Source organism: Spermophilus citellus, assembly GCF_964194105.1.
Source record: "Spermophilus citellus genome assembly, chromosome: 2".
Classification (NCBI taxonomy): Eukaryota; Metazoa; Chordata; class Mammalia; order Rodentia; family Sciuridae; genus Spermophilus; species Spermophilus citellus.
Window position 1 is genome coordinate 189735775 of NC_138183.1, and position 24196 is coordinate 189759970.

Here is a 24196-nt window from a genome sequence, read left to right on the forward strand (position 1 = left end):
GCCCTGGAATCAAGAACCACAGATTATTAAAAATCAAACCTTAATCTTAATCTTGTGAATCTTAATCTAAATCATGTGTCAATATGATCTGTTAGCTCTTTAGTGGGATCTGCTTTCTGTATTCAAGTTTCTCAAAGATAACTTTGATGTGTATGCTTGATCTAATCCAAGTTCTCCTTTTATAAGTAGAGAAAATAAGACCCAGGAAGAAAAATGGGCATGCCCAAATTCACTCAGCCACTAGATAATAGGCCTAATCCTCGACCCTCATTCTATTACCTGACTCTGCTTCTCAAAAGGCTAAAACCATTCAGCTCATTGGAATTTTCAAGGAACTCCTTCCCCTGTGTAGGATTTGAAGACAGAGCTTTTTCAGATCTAGGCTTTGCTACTTTCTAGCTGTGTAATTCCTAGAATCTCTGAGCCCGTTTCTTTATCCTCTGTGTGTGTATGTGTGTAGAGAAAGAGATAATATCTACCTCACAGGGCAATTAGGAACACATAGTAGGTGCTTAGTAAGTGATAACTATGATTATTATAATCAATATTGGCCTTGTGGTTCTTACTAATCTCCCATATAACATCTATACAGGATATAGTTGTAACTAAAACAGTGACAATTGCTTTCCAAGTGCCCACTGTGGCTTGGAATGAAACTCATACCTCTTCAGCCCTACGTTCTATGTTCTCAGCCAACTCCATGGGTAGGTACTCCAGGTATAGAAGCAGCTGAGTATCATAAGTGCTTTACATAAAATGATCTCTAATCCTCATAGCAGCCCTACAAAGTATGTATCATCCTTGATGAACAAGTGAGAATCAAAGAGGTTTATTAACATGTCCCACGCCACAGAGCTAGGAGTTAACACAGTTAGGCTCTGAAGGCAGCTGGGCTCCATCATGTTCTTTGGCCTACCTCTTTATGGGTCTTGAGACCCACTGAGGCTTGAGGGTGGGGAGTATTTTGGGGAAGGGATAAAGATAAAAAGGGCATTGAGATAAGAGAACTAGTCATTATTTGGCCAGTCATCTTTTCCAGAAACTCCCGCCAACCTCCCCTTTCCTGCTCCTGTTATCATTAGCCAGTTGATGGCTGGTCTGGTCTGGGCTGGGCTCCTCTGTGAAATCCTTTAGAGCTTTCCTGTTCTAGAGTTTTGCAAGAAGGTGGGGGGAGTGTTTGTATGCTGGGCAGGCTTCCCAGGGGTGGTTGTGGAAAGGAAGGGGAGTGATTTTGTAGGGCCCTAAAAAGAAGCCAGGAAGAAAAGGGAAAAAATAAAACCCTGCATAAAAGAAAATAAATGGACTGAGGCACTCAGTCATTATCTTTAGTCTAGACTTAGGGATAGAAACCCAGGCCAGGAGTCTGGAAACCTCCATTTTCTTCTTGCTGTGTACTTGACCTTCCTAATGACCCAAGCCACATCATTATAACAGCCTTGGTAACAAAAGAATACCAGAAACAGCGCAGGCACACTAATTTAATGTTTTATCAGTATCATTTTTATTTTCTTCCCTTAAAGGTTACCCTGACAACAACAACAAATCCTATTAACATTTTTTACATGTGCACAGGTTTGGTCTCACCCTTACCTTATTCAATTCTGCAAACAGTTGGATGAGTCAGATAGGCAGGCTAGGGCTTACCCTCCCAGCTGCATAGGTAGGAACTGAAGCTGAGTGACCTTTGCCTGATCTCACAGTTAGTTAGTGGCACAACTGAACCTGGGTTCCTGGTATCATGACTCCTATGGAGGCATGAGGTTCACTCACTGAGAGATGGAATTTCAGCCCCTTGGGTCTTTTGACTCTAAAACATGTGTTCTTGCTCTTTTGTTTTACTGAAATTCACACTGCCCTGTCGGGATTGTGGGGTGAAGGCCTGAACAGTGAAGGTGGAGGAGGGTGGAGGAGGTCTAGGAAAGGAAACACTTACTCCAGTGTATAATGCTTTAGCAAGGATTTTGTATATCCTGAGTGTTCACTTTTCACCCCAAAAGGGAAAAAAAAGAAAAAGTAAATCCCAGGTATATTTTATTAATGTCTTGCATATGTTTACACTTGATAGTTTGTAAAGGGCTTATATGTATGTGTACATGTCAATGATTTTTGGTCATAGGATTATGCAACCATCACACAATCTAGTTTTAGAACTTTTTTTTTTTTTTGGTACCAGGGATCAAACCCAGGAGTGTTTTTAACCACTGAGCTACATCCCTTTCCCTTTTTAAAATTTTGAAACAAAGTCTCACTAAGTTATTGAAGCGATCCTCAAACTTGCTGTCCTGCCTCAGCCTCCCAAGTCATCTGGGATTACAGGCATGCACCACTGTATCCAGCAAAGTTTTAGGACTTTTTAATGTTTTATTAGTGCATTATAATTTGACATAATAGTTGGGTTCATTGTAACATTCATATATGCACATAATTTATTCCTATTTATTTCCCTTTCTCTCTCAGTCCTTCCCCCTGTTCCTTTCCTCTACTCTTCTAGTCTTCCTTTTCTTTGTTTACATGTATTTATTTTTCATTAGTGCATTATAATTATCCCACAAAAGTGGGATTTATTGTGGCATAGTTACACATGCATGTAGCATAATTTAGTCTATTTTATTCCCCGGCTCTTCCCCTTTCCATGCCTTTCTCCCCTTGGATCCTCTACCTTTCCTCTAGTGATCTCCCTTCTATTTTCAAGAGATCCCTCTGACTTTTTTTAAAAATCCTTTTATTCTCCCTCTAGCTTCTGCATATGAGGAAAACATTTGACCCTTGAATTTCTGAGTCTGGCATATTTCACTTAGCATGATGTTCTCTAGTTACATCTATTTATCTGCAGAGGATATTATTTCATTTTTCTTTATTGCTAAATAGAACTTGATTGTGTATACCTACCACGTTTTTCTTATCCATTTTTTGCTGAGGATAGAACATGTTTATTACCCCAACAAGAAACCCTATGCTGACTGGCAGTTATTTCCTACTCTCTCATCCTTACCCCAGCCCTAAGAAACCACTAATCTACATTTTGTCTCTATATTTCACAATTATAAACATTTTCTGTGATAGAATCTGGCTTCTTTCCCCTTAGCATAATGTTTTCAAGATTAATACGTGTTGTAACTTGTATCAGTGTTTTATTCTTTCTACTGCTCTCTATATATTCCACAGTCCATCATACAAGGATACCCCACATTTTATTGATTGATTAGTTGATAGGTATTTGGATTGTTTCTACTTTTTGGCTATTATGGATAATCCTGTGAACATTTGTGTGCAATTTTTTAAAAATATATTTTAGCTGTCAAAGGACCTTTATTTTATTTATTTTTATGTGGTACTGAGGATCAAACCCAATGTTTCACACATGCTAGGCAAGTGCTCTACCACTGAGCCCCAGCCCCAGCCCCAGCCCCTGTGTGCATTTTTGTGTGTGTATGTGGACATACATTTGCATTTCTCAAGGGTATATACCTATGAATGAAACTGCTAGGTCATGTGATAATTTAACTTTATCAGGAAGAATCATCAAACTGTATGTTTATAGCTCTGATATATTGTTCACATAATATAAAACTCACCCATTTAAAGTATATAGTTTAGCTAGGCACTCTGGCACATACCTGTAATCCCAGTAACTTGGGAGGCTGAGGCCAGAGGATTTCAAGTTTAAGGCCAGCCTCAGCAACTTAGCAAGATCCTAAGCAACTTAGTGAGACACCCTGTCTTAAAATTTAAAAAATAAAAATAAAAAGGGCTAGAGATGTGTCTCAATGGTTAAGTTCCTGGTACCAAAAAAAAAAAAAAAGTGTTCAGTTCAGTGATTTTAGTATATTCACGGGGTTTTGCAACCATCACCAAAATCTACTTTTACAAGTTTTTCATCACCCTGGAAAGGAGACCCATAATCATTAGCAGTTACTCTCTATTTCCACTACCCCATGCTCATTTCCAGGCAATAACTAAGTTGCTTTCTGTCTGTCTGGATTTACCTGTTCCAAACATTTCACATACATTAAATCATGCAATCTGTGGTCTTCTGTGACTAGCTTCTTTCGCTTAGCACACTATTTTGAAGATCATTTCATTTGTTTCATTTGTTTATAGGGCTACATAATAGTACACTGTATGGATGAATTGCATTTTGTTTAGCATTCATCAGTTAATAGACTTTTTGGCTATCATGAATAAAGCTGTTATGGACATTCAGATACAGAATAAGCAGGTTGTGACACACTGTCCTTTATTCTGAAGTCAGTGAATATTTCTGAGAGACTAGTTATGCATTAGAGTTTGTTTGATCAACAAATTTCAATGAGTTGTGTCACACATTGGGCTTGATATGGGGGAGAAAATCATCACAAAAGAAAAAATCTGCCTTCACTAAATTCACAGCCTAATGTACAGAGTGGTGAGAGAGAGGTTCCTATGTTCCTAGAATTCCTCTGAAGGATAAGGAAGCACTGGTAAGCAACAAAGTTGAAGAAATACACAGGATAATGGTTTTAGAGAGAAAGAACTTTGTACATCACCTTAAGGATAACAGGAAGCCAATGAAGATGTTTCAGTAGGGCAGTGGCATGGCCATGAGGTGGTTGTTGAAGAAGGCAAAGGCCTAGAGGTCACCTGGGCTCCGGGCTTGAAGAACTGACATGATGATGTGTTTCACTAAGAAGGGACACAGACTCGTTGAGTTCATTTAGACTGCTGAGCCTGCCTGCCTATGGGACATCTGAATGGAGACGCCCAGCAGGTAGAGGGATATTACGACAGGGAACCCCGGAAGAATCGAACTAGAGATAAAGTTTGAGAGTTGTCATCACATTAGTAGTGACTGAGCTTGGGAATAGATGGGGATGTCCCTGCAGAGGCTCCAGGGTTAGAATGAGGCTATAAGAGGGGCTAGAGCTGAATCCTGAGGTGTGGGGGTCGGCAGAAAGACCACAGAGCATGTAGGACCTCACCTAAGGCTTTCTTTTCATTCCTCCCCTGGCACCATGGCTACCATGTCCCCTAGCATAAACCCTCTCCCTCCTATTAGAGAGTTCATCTCGCAAACCTAATGGAATAATAAAGCTATTGATTTTGTTAACAAACGTCTGGGTCACTATGTGACCTATAATGGGAATTCATTTGGAGGTCAGTACAGCTGTCAGTGGAACAGTTTCCCCAAAGGCCCACTGGCTTTTTCTCTGTAGACTAGCAAAGATGTCCTTCCCAGCATCAGAAATGACTGGAGAGAAATGAGAATGGTGGGGCATTTATAAGCTGATGGTCCTGCCTAGGGCAATGAGAAGTGCACAGCCAGAAATAGATCAGGTAACCAGGAGCAGACAGAGATCTGTTTCACCTCTGGTATGATTTGAATAACACTAGAAGGTCACCATCATTACCACCACTAGCTAGCACATCACCTGAACTTCTATCTTTAAACCTATATTCCATTAGAATGAAAGTTTCACTATTGAAAATTTTGAATGCTTAATGATTGTTTTTGCTTATTCTGCAATCATGGACTAAAAACCTTCTAGGTAGGACCTCTATTAGGCAAATGCTGAAGCTATGGAGATAATATCATGATCATAGCTCATAAAAACCCATGGGCTAGACAAGGAAACAGAGTGACCATGGATATAGTGAAAGCATAAACAAAGTACTGTTGGCATCCAGAAGAAAAACCAGTCCAGGAAAGTTTCAGAGAGATTGTGATGTCTGTGCAGGGTCTTAACATCTGCATATGCATTTTCCAGGAAAGTCAAAGTGAAATCCAGGTGGAAGAAACAGCATAAGCCAAAACAAAGAATTACAAGAAGCTGGTGTGTTCAGGGACTGATGATGCTTCCATATGACTTGTTTACGGGTGGAGAAAAGCAGGAAGTAGGTCAGACTCTGAAAGGCCTTGTATGTTATGCTAAGGAATTTAGACTAAGCTTAGCCAGCCACATGAATAATACCTTTGGCTTGAAGTGTAGAACTCTAGACTATTATCTGTCCTTAATACCTCACTTCCTTTCTAACACAAAAAAGGAGAGTTTGAGATAAGAGAGGAAGAAAGACCAATGGACGGAGAGCGGTGGGGAGTGGAAAACTTAACAGCCCTCAGAGGACTTGCATGAGCAGGCAGCAGGAACTGGGGTTCAATCTAAAGGAACAGTTGCAAGTACATTTGTGCTTTTATTATTAATATAGTAAGACACAGTCCTGGGTCTCAGTTAATGAGTCTTCTGCAAGCAGTGCCTCATTTAACAAAGCCAGCATAGCTTTAAGGGCGGTGACCACAGCTGGAGCAACCACTGAGGAGGAGGGCTGTGTTACTATGCTCCAGAGGCTAACCTTACCTGACTTCTGGACCACAGGTAGCCATACATCTTGAGCTAGAGCAGATCAGCCCCAGGTTGTGATAGGCAGTGTCCTTCAGGAGCAGTACAAAGTTACAGAGCACCTCCACCAAGATGGCCCAGGCTGGGCCTGGTCGTACATACCTATAATCCCTGCAGCTGGGGAGGCTGAGGCAGAAGTTCAAAGACAGCCTCAGCAAAAAGCTAGGTGCTAAGCAACTCATTGAGACCCTGTTTCCCCTCAAATACAAAATAGAGCTGGGGTACCCCCCCCAAAAAAAAAAAGATGTCCCAGAAGCCCCAGCCCTCCTCTCTGGGAGGTGAGAGGGAGCAGGTATATGAGGGAACGAATGCTACAGCTAGATTAGTTCTTCCGATCTTTATATTTTTCCTTCCTCTGACAGCCATCTTTAGGATAAGGATACCTTTTCTGCCTTCTTCACTCACAGAATTCTTTCTCCTTTTCACAGACTCCTTGAGAAACATTTCCTCAGCCAGTCAGGGACCTCGATCTTCTCCAGCTGAGCTCAGCAGCTCCAGTCATCACCTGCTGCGAGAACGAAAATCCTCAGCCCCATCACACTCCAGCCAGCCAACTTTGTTCACATTTGAACCTTCTGTGTCAAACCATGTGCAGCCCACCTTGTCCACCAGTGCACCTCAGGAGTATCTCTACTTGCACCAGTGCATAAGTCGGAGAACGGAAAATGCAAGGTAGGAGGTGGCCACGACCACTCTCAGGCAACTCCTATTTTTCACTGCTTTTTAATTTTAAAGAAAAGAAGGTAAGGGCTGGGGATGTGGCTCAAGTGGTAGCGCGCTCGCCTGGCATGCGTGCGGCCCGGGTTTGATCCTCAGCACCACATACCAACAAAGATGTTGTGTCCGCTGAAAACTAAAAAATAAATATAAAATTCTCTCTCTCTCTCTCAAAAAAAAAGAAAAGAAGGTAACATATCTTTTCAGGTAAACATGTATAAAACAAAGGAATTTTTTGTTTATGTAGCCTTCACATTTGTTGGTTTCATCTGTATTGCTACAAAGTAACAATTGGGTTCTCATTATCAAAAATTATACTATAAAATTTTTGTTTGATTTGGGGGTAAAAGGCATTTGAAGCTACAGTTTCAGAATTGCAAACTGTAGATGATTTACTTGTTGGCTATGAGAGAAAAGTTAGAGAACTTCAACATTGTTGAACAAATCCATATCTCACTTTTGCTCTGAAGCTGCATTGTTCCATAAGGTAGCTACTCTGCACATGTGGCTATTTAAATAAAATTGGGTAAAACTTAGAATTCATTTCCTACCTTATACCAGTCACAGTTCAATAGTCCTATGGGAATGGGGACTACCATACTGGAAAACACTGACATAAAACATTTTTTCATCACAGAAATTTTTCGAGCAAGGACTAACTGCTCTAGAATAATGGTCTGTCTGGCTTTCTAACATCATCAGCTGTGTCATAGGTACAGAACCTATACCTATTTTTTGACCTTTTCTTCCCATTGTTAGGCAAAATGAGCACAGAGCTCTAGGCTTTGTCAGAGCTGGTTCTCAATTGCTACCATAGCCAGCAGATTACAGATCATGTTCCTGAGTTAATTAATTTAGAAATATCTGATTTATTTCATAAGAATTAAGGCAAATCGAGAAATGGCTATAAATATATTTATTCACAATATCTGTGAGAATGTTTTCATGATGTCACTTGAATAAGCACACTGAGAGATGGCCAGTGCAGATAATTTAGCTCCATTTTATCACAAGGAAACAGGCTAACAACTAACAAGGGGCAGGCAGGACAAGAAACCAGGTCTTCACAGTTCTGCTCCTGTACTCGTCTCTATTCGACTGTGCTTCTGTGTGTGTGTATATATATATATATATTTTTTTTTTTTCTGCTACTAGGGATTGAATCCAGGGGCACTCTACCACTGTACTACATTCCCAGCCATTTTATTTTTTATTTCAAGACAGGGTTTTGGGGCTGGGGATGTGGCTCAAGCGGTAGCGCGCTCGCCTGGCATGCGTGCGGCCCGGGTTCGATCCTCAGCACCACATACCAACAAAGATGTTGTGTCCGCCGAGAACTAAAAAAAAAAAAAAAAAAAAAAAAAAAAAGACAGGGTTTTGTTTAAATTGATCCTAAGTGGCCTTGCTCCCACCATAACATTCCTGAGTCGCTGGGATTAGAGGTGTGCAGGATCATACCTGGCAAATTTAAATTTTCAGACAATGTACCAGAAAATATGGAATACTTAGGAAAAAACTGAATAGCAGACATGTAAGACCTCTTCATTGAAAACTATCAAACATTGGTGAAAGAAATTAAAAATAGAGAAATATATAACAAAGATACAATATAGTTATGAAATAGAACTAACTTTAATAAAATGACAGTTCTTCCCAACTTGATCTATAGTTTCAACACAATCCAAATAAAAATCCCAGCAAGGTTTTTTTTTTTTAAAGAGAGAGTGAGAGAGGGGAGAGAGAGAGAGAGAGAGAGAGAGAGAGAGAGAGAGAGAGAGAGAAAGAATTTTTAATATTTATTTTTTAGTTCTCGGCAGACACAACATCTTTGTTGGTATGTGGTGCTGAGGATCGAACCCGAGCCGCACGCATGCCAGGCGAGCGCGCTACTGCTTGAGCCACATCCCCAGCCCCCCCAGCAAGGTTTTCATGGGTATTGATAAAATAATTCTAAAATCAATGTGAAAATGCAAACAACCTACAATGCCCAAAGTAATTTTAAAAGAACAATAAAATTAGAATAGCCAAAGTAATTTTTTAAAGAGCAACAGTAAAGTTAAAGGATTTATACTATCTGATTTCAAGACTTCCTATGAGATATTGGTAATCATAACAGTATTGTGGGAGATTGAAGATGGTGTATTAGAGGAAGGCTGCATTTCTGGTTGCTCCAAATTCCTACTGCTTGAATTTCAGCAGTAAGTGGTGAAAGAGAAAATTCACTGAAATTCAGTGTCAGACAGTCAGACTCTTAGAGATCCAGAAATTCAAGTTCATTGAACAAAAGACAAGAAAGAATACATGGTAGTCAAGCTAGTGGTAGCAGTAGCACCGGTTCACTGCAAAGGTAGGGTTAACAGAAACATATGGGACAAACCTGTAGAACAGAAAAGGTCTCTGAACTTAGCTGAACCAGAGGCTACACAGTAAACTGGTGTTTGAAAAGCACTGGCAAGCCAGGCACAGAGACACATACCTGTAATTACAGACGCTTGGGTGGCTGAGACAGAGGATTGGGAGTTCAAATCTATTCCTGAGGCACTAAACAAGTCAGCAAAACCCTTTCTCTAAATTAAACAAAAATACAAACTAAGGCTGGGGATGTGACTTAGTGGTTGAGTGCCCCTGAGTTGAATCCCCAGTACCCCTCCCTGCCACCACCAAAAAAAAGCACTGTTATTGAGAAGGCCACACTGCAGCTTGGCTTCAGGAGCAGCAAAATTGCCATACTGTGTGCCCTTGAATTTACCTAGCAGAATATGATTAAAAGAGGCAGAGAGGAGATTGTACCCAGGGAGACTTGCATCCCTTTGACTCTGGTAGCTCACATGACCTGATGAAGAGGATTGGAAAACTGAAAAGGCAGGTGTCATTATACTCAGGATCTGAAACTGGAAAGGCCACATTCTTGGGTGTAGAGTGGGAAACCTGTGGAGGGTTGGCTCCCTCACCCTACAAATAGAATCCATGGGAGGCCCCTGAGATGCAGAGATCAGCATCTGCCCAGCTCTAGGAGTATGTTGGATCTGATCTTTTCCGAGCAGATGCCACCCAACATAGAACCAAAGACCTGATTAAAGCTAACCCCCAGCCACCAGACCTTCCCATTAAAAACTCTGCAACAGTCCCACCCTGGGAGTGCATTGACAGGATTCCAATTGACTGTACTTGCCATTCCATCCTACCTTCTACTGGTTAGAAGGAAAGCTGAGAATTATTTCAATCACCTTCAGTTCCAGCTGTAGCTTGGTGAGCAATATAAAAATAAACATAAAAATAGCCCTCAGCCCTTGCTCAAGACAAAATGGAAGAAAGGCTAACCTGGAATAGGCATTGGACATCTACCTCAGTGGGATCAATTTTTTCATTTTTCACTAATATTATTTCCTTCTTTCCCCAGTGGTTTTCTTGCTGTGTTGATCACTGGGTTGATACACACACACACACACACACACACACACACTTTTCTTTTTTTCTCATTTTTTAAAGTTTATTTTTCTAGTTTGTCTTTTGAGGGTTAGAGTTTTTGTCTTGATTTTCTTTCACTCCTTTCTTCTCCCTGTCATAGCCAAATTCTCTTATTCTGTCTTTACTTACTTATTTTTTTTTCTCCTCCTCCTCTGTAGGAATCACTGGCTACATCTCTTCTGCTCACATTTTGAACATTTCAAATTTTCTCTTACCTTCCTACTACATTGTCTTTTCCCTTAATGAACAATATTTTTACCATCTTCTAGAACTATTTGGTTTATATAATTCCTACACTCATTGTTCATGTTGTTGCAGTTATTAGTACTGTGGTTGGCATAGTTGACACCTGCTGTTTACTTTAATGTCATACCTAGTTCATGGCTATTTGTTTTTGCTGTTAGCAATTGCTGACCCTACCATTCCTGTTTTGTGGTAATTAGCATTATAGATGTCATTAGGAATGTGGTATTTATTTTAATGCTGTATATTGTTCAGTGCTATAATTTGCCCCCCACTTTACATGAGGTTCTGAGAATCTATGGGGACACTGTGAGAACATCGGGTAGAGACTGCTGTGCTAAATCCAAAATCCAGCCAAGAGACAGCCTATCTTGTTCATCAAAATTTAAACATGCTTAAACTTCAATGATACTTTAATACTAAGAATAGAAAAGACAAAACCCCAAACCAACCAGGCCCAAGTAGGAATGGGGAGGCCTGTAGGTCCCATTCATGGATATTTGTTCCTACAGCAAAAACAAAATTAACACAAAAACTGTGGGCACCACATCTACAAGGGGTTTCAATCTAAATCACTCTCATATTCCATTAGAACATACAGATTTGTTAAGCGTGGAAGCACAGTCACAGAGGATATACCCCACATACCCTGCTGTGTACAGTACAATTGCTGGATCTACAAGAAGGACCCCATTCTTGTGATACCAAAAGGGAAAGTAGGATCCTCAGTCTCTGACACAATACACATTGTATCCAAATATGCTACTTATCACCAAAGAACTACCAGGGAAACTATATTACAAATCCCACTTGGAAATATATTGAAAAATTTACAACAATCTGATGTCCCAGAATACATTACTAAGAGAAGTGCTCTCAAAAGGCCCATATCCAAGAGTGGAAGAGAAATCCTTCCCAACAGATGCATAAAACCCAACACAGGAATACAAGGAATATGAAAAAATAAGGTAACATGACACTTCCTAAGGTTCATAATTCACCAGCTACTAACTACAAAGATTTGGAAATGAATGAAATAACAAATGATGAACAATAATAAAAATGATCAATGAATTCTAAAAGAACACAGAAAAACAACTAAATGAATTAAAGAAGTCAGTACCAGATATGAATGAGAAATTAAATAAGGAGATAGAGCTATTGAAAAAGAACCAAACAAATCTTGGAAATGAGGGTACAATAAATCAAATAAAAAGTTCAGTTTAAAGTCTTTGCAATAGAGTAGACCATGCTGAAGATAGAATCTCAGAACTAGAAGACAAAATGGCCAGTCACTAGAAGACAAAGTGAACATTCATACTCCATGTTTGTATAATATATCAAAATACATTCTACTGTTATGTATATCTAAAAACAAATAAAAATGAAAACTCACTAAACCAGAAAAGATAAAATAAAATTATTAACTATGATCAGAATATTCAAGAACTCTGGGACAACATTAAGAGAACAAATTTAAGAATCCTTGGAATCTAAGCAAATTGTGAGATGCAGCTTAAGGGCATGGATAAACTCTTCAAGAAAATAATATCAGAAAAACTTCCAACCTTGAGAATGAAGTAGACATTCAGATATAGGATGCATTCAAACCCCAAAGACAAGATCCAAAAAGAACTTCTCCATAGTATATTATAATCAAAACACCCAACATACAGATCATGATAGAATTTTTAAAAGCCTTAATAAAAAAAATGTCAGGTCACATTTAGAGGTAAGCCAATCAGAATAACTTATGATTTCTCAGCAAAACCTGTGAATTCCAGAAGAGCTTGGAATGATGTGTTCCAAGCCCTGAAAGAATATAACTGATCAAGATTGTTATAAACAGCAAAGCTATCCATCAGAATTAAAGCAGAAATAAAAACTTTCCAAGATACACAGAAACTAAAAGAACTCATGACTGCTAAGCCAGCACTACAGAAAATACTTGAGGAAATATAACACAAAGAAGGAATAAAAGGGCTGGGGATGTGGCTCAAGTGGTAGCGCTCGCCTGTCATGCGTGCGACCCAGGTTCGATCCTCAGCACCACATACAAACAAAGATGTTGTGTCCGCCGAAAACTAAAAAATAAATATTAAAATTCTCTCTCTCTTTCCCTGTCTCTCTCTCTAAAAAAAAAAAGAAGAAGAAGAAGGAATAAAAAACAAACCCCAGAGCTTGCAAATAGACAAATCTCATTTGAAGAGTAGCTAAGCAAATGAGAAATGGAACCAGAATTAAACATTAGAAATAAATCGCAATGAGAGGAATAGACATGTGATATAAACACCAAATACAAATGGTCTTAACTCTCCAATTAAAAGGCATGGTTTTAAAAATAAGACTTAACTACATGTTGTTTTCAAGAGACTCATCTTACAGGCAAAGAAAAGTCACAGACTTATGAAACAATGGAAATTGATACACCATGCAAATTAGAACCTAAAAACAAACAGGAGTAGCTACTCTCATATCCAACAATGTGAACTTCAAGCTAAAATTAGAAGACAAAGATCACTTCATACTGGTAAAGGGAACAATTCAATGAGAAGATATAATAAATATTTATGCCCCAAAGATCAATGCACCTAATTACATAAAACAGATCTTAAAGACTTAGATAAACCCTGGTACAGTAAAACTGGGTGATTTCAACAGACACCTTTCACCAGCAGAGAGGTCATCCAGACATAAACTCAGTAGTCTCTTAAGACCAAAAAAAAAAAAAAAAATTAAATCAATTTGACTTAACAGATACCTGTAGAATATTTCATCCAACAACAGCCAAATTTACTTTCTTCTCAGTTTCTCATGGAATCATCTCCAAAATATAACATATTTTAGGACACAAAGCAATTAAACAAATTAAAATGCAAGGGATTATACAGATTTTTAAATTTTTTTTTTAGTTGTAGATGGACACAATACCTTTATTTAATTTATTTATTTTTATATGGTGCCGAGGATTGAACCCAGGGCCTCGCACTTGCTAGGTGAGCGCTCTGCCACTGAGCCACAACCCCAGCCCTATACAGATTTTTTTTTATCAGATCAAAATGGAATGAAATTAGAAATCAACATTCCCTCCCCGTAAATGCAGAAATTATGTAAACATGGAATTTGAATAATACACTATACTTTTGGGGGTGTTGTTTCTTTGTCTTCACTTTTTTGTTGTTGTTATTTGTTTGTTTGTTTGTTACTGGGGATTGAACTCAGGGGCACTGAACGACTTGAGCCACATCCCCAGCCCTGAGGCTGGCTTTGAATTCACGATCCTCCTGTCTCATCTTCCCAAGCCACTGGGATTACAGGCATGCACCACCGTGCCTGGCTTGTCTCCACATTTTTTATTGGTACATTATAGTTGTACATAATTATGGGATTTTTTTATGTATTCATACATGCACTCAGTATAATGATATAATTTGGCCAATATCACTTTTCAGCATTGACCCCTTCCCTGAACAATACACTTTTGAATAACAAGTGGGTGATAGAATAAATCAGGAAATTTTAAAAAATTCTTAGAATCAAACAAAAAAAGTGATGTAACATACCAGAATCTCTGGGATACTCCGAAACTGGTTCTAATAAAGTTTATAGTTATGAAGTCCTACATAAGAAAAATCAGAAAGATCCAATAAACAACCCAATGATGCATCTCAAGGCCCTAGAAAAATTAAGAACAAACCAATTCCAAAACCAGTAAAGAAGAAATAATTAAGATCTAAGCTGAAATCAGAGAATTAAAAAAAACTACAAAGGATCAATGAAATGAAGAATTGGTTCTTTTAAATGTAAACAAAATTGATAAACCCTTAGCCAAACTAATCAAGAAAAAAGAGACAACACAATTAATAAAATTAGAGGTGAAAAAGGAGAAATCACCACAGACATCACAGAAATCCAGAGGATCATGAAGGATTGTTTTGAAAATTTACACTATAATACGGTGGAAAATCTGGAAGAAATGGAGACATTTCTAGACCAGTGTGATCTGCCAAAATTTAACCAAAAGGATGTAGAAAACCTAAACATACCAAAAACAAGAATGATATTAAAAGCAATATGAAAAAGGTCTTTCAACAAAAAAAAAGCCCAGGACCAGATAGATTCTCAGCTGATTCTCCCAGACCTTTAAAGAAGAACTAATGCCAGTACTCCTCAACTCATTCCATGAAATATGAAGGGGTGAAACGCTTTCAAGTTCATTCTATGAATCCAGTATTACCTAACACAAAACCAGATAAGGACACATCCAGGAATGAAAACTACAGACTAATATCACTGATGAATTTAGATGCAAACATTTGCAAATTGTATTCAACAACTTAATAAGATTATATGCCATGACCAACTTTTTTCATTTCAGGGATACAGAGATTGTTTGACATAATACAAATCAATAAATGTAATTCACACCATAAATAAAATTAAGGACAGAAATCACATTGATCTCAATAGATGCAGAGAAAGCCTGTGAAAAAATTCAGTATCTATTCATGATAAAAACACTGAAAAAACTAGGGATAAAATAAATTACCTCAACATCATGAATTCTGTATACAGTAAACCCAAAGTCAACATCATAGTGAAAGGGGGAAAACTCAGAGTATTTTATTTAAATTATTAAACAAAACAAGAATATCCACTATTGCCATTCCTATTCAATATAGTACTAGAAAGTCTAACCAAAGAAGTTAGATAAGAGAAGGAAATTAAAAGTATAAAAAAAGGGGGGGGCGTCAAATTATCACTGTTTGCAGATAATATCATCCTATTCTGAGAATATCCAAAAGGCTCCACCAGAAGACTGCTAGAGCTAATAAATTCAACAAAGCAGCAGGATACAAAATCAACATACAAAAATCAATAGCTTTCTTATACATCAGTAATGAATCTGCTGAGAAATCAGGAAAACAATTGCATTCACAATCGCCTCAAAAAAAAAATCCTAGGAATAAATTTAACTAAAGAGTTTGGTTAAATTAAGAGTTTGATTAAATAAGCTTAACCAAACCATAACCAAACCTCCTCTACAATAAAGACTGTAGAACACGGAAGAAAGAAATTGAAGAAGACACTAGAAGATAGAATAATCTTCTATGTTCATGGATAGACAAAATTAATATCGTTAAAGTAACAATATTACTAAAAGCAATATACGTATTCAGTGCAATCCCCATCAAAATACCAATGGCATTCTTCACAGAACTATAAAAAACAGTTCTAAAATTCATTTGTAAGAATAAAAGATCCAGAAGAGCTAAAGCAATCTGAACAAACAAACAAAAGCAATGCTGGAGTCATCACAATGCCTGACTTCAAATAATGCTATAGAGCTATAGAACAAAAACTGCATGACAGTAGCATAAAAAACAGACACATACACCAGTGGAGAAGTATAAAAGACAGACAAACCACACAGATACAATCATCTGATCCTTGACAAAGCGGTCAAAAACGTATGTTGGAGAATAAATAGCCTTTTAAACAAATAGTGCTAGAAAAACTGGCTATCATTATGTAGAAAAATGAGACGAGATTCCTGTCTCTCACCCTGTACAAGTCAACTTAAAATGGATCAAAGACCTAAGAATTAGGGCTGGGGTGTGGCTCAGCAGCAAAGCGCTCACCTCGCATGTGCGAGGCCCTGGGTTTCGATCCTCAGCATCACATTAAAAAAATAAATTAATTAATTAAAGGTATTGTGTCAAACTACAACTAAAAAATAAAATACTTTTTTAAAGACCTAAGAATCAGACTACACAACTCCTAGAAGAAAACATAAATTCAACACTCCAACATATAGGTACAGACAATGACTTTCTCAGTTGGACTCCTAAAGCTCAGAAAGTACTACCAAGAGTTAATAAATGACATGGCATCCAGTTTAACAGCTTTTACACAACAAATGAAATAATTAAGAACATGAAGAGAATTTACAGAATGGGAGAAATCTTTACTAGTTACTCTCTTAACTGAGGATTCATAAACAGAATATATAAATAATTTAAATAATTCATCACCAAAAAAAATGACCCAATTGGAGCTGGGTATTGTGGCATATGCCTGTAATCCCTGTGGGTCAGGAGGCTGAGGCAGGAGGATTGTGAATTCAAAGGCAGCCCCAGCAAAGATGCTAAGCAACTTAGTGAGACCCTTTCTAAAAAATATAAAATAGGGCTGGGGATATGGTTCAGTGGTTGAGTACCCCTGAGTTCAATCCCCAGTATCAAAAAAAAAAAAAAAAAGAAAGAAAGAAAAGAAAAGACCCAATTAATAAATGGGCAAATGAACAAAACAAACACTTCTTTTTTTAAAAAAAAATTTTTTAGTTGTAGGTAGACACAATACCATTATCTTATTTTATTTATTTTTATGTGGTGCTGAGGATCGAACCCAGTGCTTCTCACGTGCTAGGTGAGTACTCTACTGCTGAGCCACAACCCCAGCCCAACAGACATTTCTTAAAAGAAGAAGTATATACAAGAGCCAACAAACAAATGAAGAAAAAAGTTCAACATCTTTTGCAATTAAGTAAATGCAAATCAAAAAAATACACAGATTTCATATCGCTCCAGTAAGAATGTCAGTTTTCAAGAATACAAACAATATTAAATGCTGGAGAAGATGTTGAGGGAAAAATAACACTGTTGGTGGGTTTGTAAACTAAGAAGCACTATGGAAATCAGTATGGAGGTGCCTCGAAAGACTAGAAATGAAATCATCATATGACCCAGTTATACCACTTCTTGGTATTTATCCTAAAGAATTAAAGTCATCATACTATAGTAATATATGCATGCTTATGTTTGTAGCAGCACAATTCACAAAACCAAATTATGGAATCAGCCTAGGTGTCCTTCAACAGATGAATAAAGAAAATGTGGTATCTATACACAATGGAGTTTTATGCAGCCATAAAGAAGAATGAAATTATGTCATTTGCAGGAAACTGGATTGAACTTGGAAGCATTATGTTAAGGAAAATAAACCAAACTCAGAAAGCCACATATGTTTTCTCTCATATGTGGGAAACTAGAGAGGAAAAAAAAAAAAAAAAACCAAAGGTGAGGGGTGGGAATATCATGAAAATCAAAGGGAGACTAGTAGAGTAAAAGAAGGGGACCCAGTGGAAGGAGGAGGAGAGGGAAAGGGAAATATTGGGGTATTGTATTAACCAAATTATATTGTTAAACTGTGCACAGGTATGCATATGTCACAACAGGTCCCACTATGGTGTAATTATAATACACCAATTAAAAATATGCGGAAAAAGATGTGTTGGTGAAAGGATGATCTTACAGATCACTGAACAGAACAGTGAACCCAGGAAAATGCATATGTACAGGTGCTACTCCACTTAGGATGGGATTATATCCCCTTAAATCCATGAGTTAAAAATACCCTAAGATAAAAATGCATTCAATATACCTGAATTACTAAATAGTTTAGCAGCATACAGTATAGAGTGTTGGTTGTTCACCTTTGTGAACATGTAGCATGCTAGAAACTGCCCTGCATTACAAAAAAGTGTCCTGAGCATATAGCTAGCCCAGGAAAAGATTAAATTCAAAGCATGGCTCTACTGGATGTGTATCACTTTTGTACCATCATAAGTTAAATTGCCATAATCTGCCGCAGTCTGGCTGGGCACAGAATCACGAGCCACTCAAGCAGGAACAAAACTTTATTTTTGAAAATGCCTCCAATACCCCGTACACGTCCGGGAAGAGGCCGGTCCACCCACGCGGTGGTGTTCTACCGAACCGGGGACACAAGTTCCTCCCCCGGAATTCCCTCCTACTGTACTTCCCCAACCAATGGGAACTCTCCAGGAGTCCCATAGCAGACCAAGGTGAACAGCAGGAGTCCAATATCCATATGAATGCAAATCTTAACATAATCATATCATCTCAATGGCTAGCTGGTGTCACCTTACAACCAAAAGTGCCATGCATCACATTACTTGGCTGTGGCTCTTAGCATCTGCCCCCTTCTGTTTAATTAAGCAACAGGCAATGTGGCTAGGGACCGTGCCTGTTAGGTATGTCTAATTCAACATATGGTTCTTACCCGTCATCGGAAAACTGACCTCTAGGCGTCAGCCTCCTGTCTTAGGTTGATACCACTGCAATTGAATCATACCCGTCACTGACTACCGGTCCAGTATATAGCCATACCTGTGGATAGGCCTATGCACCAGTGGGGGGGTGAGGTTCTTTGCCTCACCTCTGTTGGCCCCCAAATTTGGCCTTGGTGCCGGTGGGGGGGTGAGGTTCTTTGCCTCATCTCAGTTGGCCCCCAAAATTAGACCATCACTAGCAGAAGGGAGGAGGATACAGAAAGGCCACGACATCAAGTCAATAGACGGCTCTTTAGGAAAAATTGCATCACTGGTGACACATCACCAAAGATACGCCAGCACTACCACAATTCGCCGTATCAACAAATAGAGCACAATGCATACAAGTGATACATAATCCAGGCAAGTTTTGTAAGCAGTTCAAAGCGGAGGAATCTATCAATATGTCCATTTCCTCCCAAAATAAATCGACTCAGTGATTGAGCATTACTTGTTGAGTTATTATTCATTGATGCATCAGTTTATACAGTTTGTTGTGATAATTATTGAAGAAGTTGTAGTTTGGTTTCATCTTTGTCTTCACCAGCATTGGGATGAAAATAGGGATTTTGACAATGATGTTAAGAAAAAAAAATGTAACATTTCAACAGGTATTAAGAAAACAATTTTTAGAACAATTTGCATTATCTTGAACAGAATTATTAAATATAATGAAAAGGAAAGGTGAAAGTAAACAAACAGATCTGTTAACCTGCTTATTTGTACACATATTAAAACAATCTTCAACAGCTGTTTACCCAAATTAAATTAAACCATTAAAATCACGTGAATAATAAAAAAACATTTTTGGATCCATATATTTATGAGCGCTCCTCATATATGATATATGGACATACGCACATACAGACATACAACACAAAACAGAAATGTGCACACGTAACATACAACACATAAGACAATAGTAAAGGCCTTGTAGATTTACCTAGGTGAAATCTCCATTGCAATGTTTAAAAACTCCATAGTCAAAAAATAAAACTGATCAGAAAAACATTAATCTAGGTCTGTATGAGCTCAAAAATAAAATGGAACTTTATGATGTGGGAAAAAGCAATAATAAAATAGATATTGAAAAAAGCATCCTGGTTAATCACTGTCACAGATGTAAGAATAGCCAAGCTGGAGTTCTGGATATCAGCTGTTATGGATTTGAGTCAAATCATCTTCCTTTTGGTCTGTAGAAATTGTTTTGGTTAACCTCTCTGGAATCCAAATCGGCTTCTGTTCCTCCTGTGGAAAAACACAGACAGAGCCCCGACTCCAGACTATCACTGGGTCCGGACCTTTCCATTGTCCTGTTAGAATATCCTTCCAAAGTACCTTAGGCTTATGTACATTTTTTGGATACAAATGTCTTTCTGCAGCACTAAGCCCTGATGAATCCAAATTTAAAAAGTTTAGAGTAAAAAGGGTTATTTTAAGTTTATCTTTGGGGGATATATACCCCTTTCCAGTTCCCTCCTTTTGTTTTAACAAGTACATTTTAATAGTTTGATGAGCTCTTTCAACTATGCCTTGTCCTTGTGGATTGTATGGAATTCCTGTTATGTGAGTAATGCCAAATGATGAGCAAAATTGTTTAAAAGAGGTAGAAGTATAACCAGGACCATTGTCCGTTTTTAACTGTTTTGGAACGCCCACAGTGGCAAAATTTTGTAAGCAATGAGCTATAACATCTTTAGTTTTTTCTTCGGCATGAAGGGAGCCCATCAAAAATCCAGAATAAGTATCAACTGTAACATGCAAATATTTTAATTTTCCAAATTCTGGCAAGTGTGTGGCGTCCATCTGCCAAATATGGTTAGGTATCAGTCCTCTAGGATTGACTCCAAGATTAACTTGTGGTAAAAATGTCACACAATTTTGACATTGTTTTATTATATGTCTGGCTTGTTCTTTAGTTATTTTAAAACGCTTTGTAAAGTATTAGCATTGACATGGAACCTTTTATGAAAATTTATAGCTTCTTCTGTTGTGGAGAAAATATGTATGTCATGTGTAGATTTATCTGCTAGTTCATTGCCCAAACTAAGGGCTCCAGGCAATCCTGTATGTGCCCTGATATGTCCTATAAAGAATGGATCTTTTCTGTCCCAGATTAGACTTTGTATAGCGGAAAACAAAGAGAAAACAGTAGAGGAAGGGGAAATCTTACCAGCGTCTTCAAGGGATACTATAGCATTAACTACATACTGACTATCAGAAAATAAATTAAATACAGAATCTTTAAACATCATAAAAGCTTGTAATACTGCATTAAGCTCTACCTTTTGAGCTGATTGTTTGGGTACTAGAAATGTAAAAGTTTGATCAGGAGTAACTACTGCTGCTGTACCATTGTTTGACCCATCAGTGAATATATTTGGAGCATTCATGATAGGGGTTTTTCTTGTCATTTTTGGAAAAACTACAGGATGCTTAGACCAAAAAGACAATAAAGGATTAGATGGTAAGTGATTATCAAATGAAACACTAGATTTACACATGATTATTGCCCAAGTATTTAACTCATTAGCTAACTCATCAATTTGATCCATAGTATATGGAGTAATAATTTTATTGGGAGAAATCCCAAACACTCCCTTTGCTGCTTTTATTCCTTTGAGTATTAATTGTCCTACAGCCTCAGGATATCTAGTAAGAATAGTGTTAGGAGAATAAGATAAATGTATCCACAATAATGGACCTTCTTGCCAAAATACTCCTGTAGGAATATTTTTTGTTGGTAGTACAATAAATAATAAAGGCAAACTTATATCAATTCTATCCAAATGCATATTTTCCATATATATCTCAATGATTTTTAATGCTTTTCTTGCTTCAGGCGTTAACATGCGGGTGAATTTGGATCTGATGGACCTTTTAGAATATCAAATAAAGGTCCCAACTCTCCTGTTGGTATGCATAGATAAGGCCTTATCCAATTTATGTCTCCCAATAACTTTTGAAAGTCATTAAGTGATTTGAGTTGATCTACTCGTATTTGAATTTTTGGTGGACGGACCATGGTTGAGGATAATAGAACTCCTAAATAATTAATTGGAAGATTTAATTGTACTTTATCTATTGCTATCTCTAGATTATAATTTTTTAATAAATTTGTAAGTGTGGCATAACATTCTAGCAATGTGTTTTTATCTTTATGTGCCAATAACACATCATCCATATAGTGAAATATTTGTAGTTCAGGATTTTGATTTCTAAGTGGCTGGATTGCTTTATTAACATAAATTTGACACATAGTTGGACTATTAGCCATCCCTTGAGGGAGTACTTTCCATTCATATCTCTGATCAGGACCTTCATGATTTAGTGCAGGGATAGTAAATGCAAAATGTGGACTATCCTCGGGATGAATTGGAATTGAAAAGAAACAATCTTTAATATCTATAGCTAAAACATACCAGGTTTTTGGTAAAGCAGACAATTGGGGAATCCCTGATTGAGCAGGCCCCATAATAACCATCTCATTATTATTGGCTCTTAAATCTTGCAATAATCTCCATTTACCAGATTTCTTTTTAATGACAAAAATGGGAGTATTATGAGGAGATATGGAAGGTTGTATATGTCCCTCCGCTAATTGTTGTTTGACCAGGTCATGGGCTACTTGTATCTTTTCTTTAGTCAGGGGCCACTGAGGAACCCACACTGGTCTTTTTGACTTCCAAGTAATTTTGATTGTCTCAATGGCCCTTTCTGAAAACCCAATCCATGTTTATTTATTTCTTGATCTACTTGAATTGGTGCTGTCACACCTTGTTCTTGTTCTCTTAATCTTTTTTCTTTCCTAAAGCCTTGTCTAGCCCTAGTAGTGGGCGCGTTAGGATTAATGTTATTTGTTAATGTCAATCCTAATTGATCTAGGACATCTCGTCCCCATAAATTTATAGGAAGATGGTCCAATACATAGGGCTGTATAGTTCCTTCACATCCTTCAGGATCCTTCCAATCTAATACCATTGCACTTCTGTGGGGATTAGTTGCCACTCCTAGGCCTCGAAGTGTTTGAGTGGCTTGTTGTAATGGCCAATGTCTTGGCCATTCTTGATGAGATATGATGCTAAGGTCAGCACCTGTGTCCAGTAGCCCATTAAAGTCTTGTCCTTGAATATTTAATTTTAGCATGGGGCGAGAATCTAAATTTAAAGACAGCATAGCCCAATCTACACCTGTGGAGCCTAATCCCTTGGAACTTCTTTCTACATTACAACTGGAAAATTTATCATGCAAGCTGGGTATTATTAATAACTGTGCTATTCTATCTCCTGGTGAAATTACTGATATACCTCTTGGAGAACTAGCTATAATTTTTATTTCACCCTCATAATCGGGATCAATTACCCCAGGACTTATCATAAGTCCTTTTAGTGTAGAAGAACTGCGTCCCAATAATAAGCCTACTGTTCCCTGGGGAAGAGGTCATTTTACTCCTGTGGGAATGATTTGTACTCCCATCTCTGGAGTTAGTACTGCTCTGGCAGAGGCGCAGATGTCCAACCCTGTGCTCCCTCTAGTTTGTCTGATGAGGGATTTAATGGATAATGCGTCCTGGGCACTACCTTGATGGTGCTGCTGGGTTCCTCCATTGCCCCGTATATTTGTGGTTTGGGGCCCCGGGGCATTGGGCCCTCCAGTCCGTTTTTTGGCAATGGAGCCTGATGCCTTTCTCCACAATATCGTGAGTAAACACTTGGTCTTTGTCTGTTTTTTGATAACGGAATACCCTCTATGGTGGTTTGAGAACGGCATTCATTAGCCCAATGTCTCCCTCTATGGCATCGTGGGCAAATACCCGGTATTCTATTCCTTTGATACCTAGCTTTGTTAAACCCTCCTCCTATGGGGCAACTCCTTTTAAAATGTCCTGTTTGATTACAATTATAGCATGTTTTTGGCCTGGCATCTAAAGCCTGTTGTACTGCTGCTAAGACTTGCCCTTGTTCATTAATGTCTCTACATAATTTAATATATGTGTTTAAATCTTCATGTTTCCATGGTCTAATGACCTCTCTGCAGCAACGATTTGCTTGGTCATAAGCCAGTTGTTTTATAAATGGCATTGCCTATTCTGTATCTCCAAATATTCTAGAAGCTGTCTGAATAAGCCTGTCTACAAATTCAGCGTAAGGTTCATTAGTTCCTTGTATTACCTTAGATAATTGACCTTGTAAATCTCCATGCCCCTGTAAAGTTTTCCATGCCCTAACTGCATCTACAGCAATTTGTGCGTATACACCAG

General features: G+C 38.0%; 1 protein-coding gene across 3 annotated transcripts in view; it reads left to right on the forward strand.

The window, feature by feature from the left end:
• Positions 1–24196, forward strand: part of GAB2 (GRB2 associated binding protein 2) — a 189056-nt gene that overhangs the window by 146198 nt on the left and 18662 nt on the right. For all 3 annotated transcript variants that reach the window (XM_081280021.1, XM_081280019.1, XM_081280020.1), the window contains exon 3: positions 6803–7046. In XM_081280021.1, the coding sequence (XP_081136147.1) occupies positions 6803–7046 (244 nt within the window). The remainder of the gene's footprint in view (positions 1–6802; positions 7047–24196) is intronic.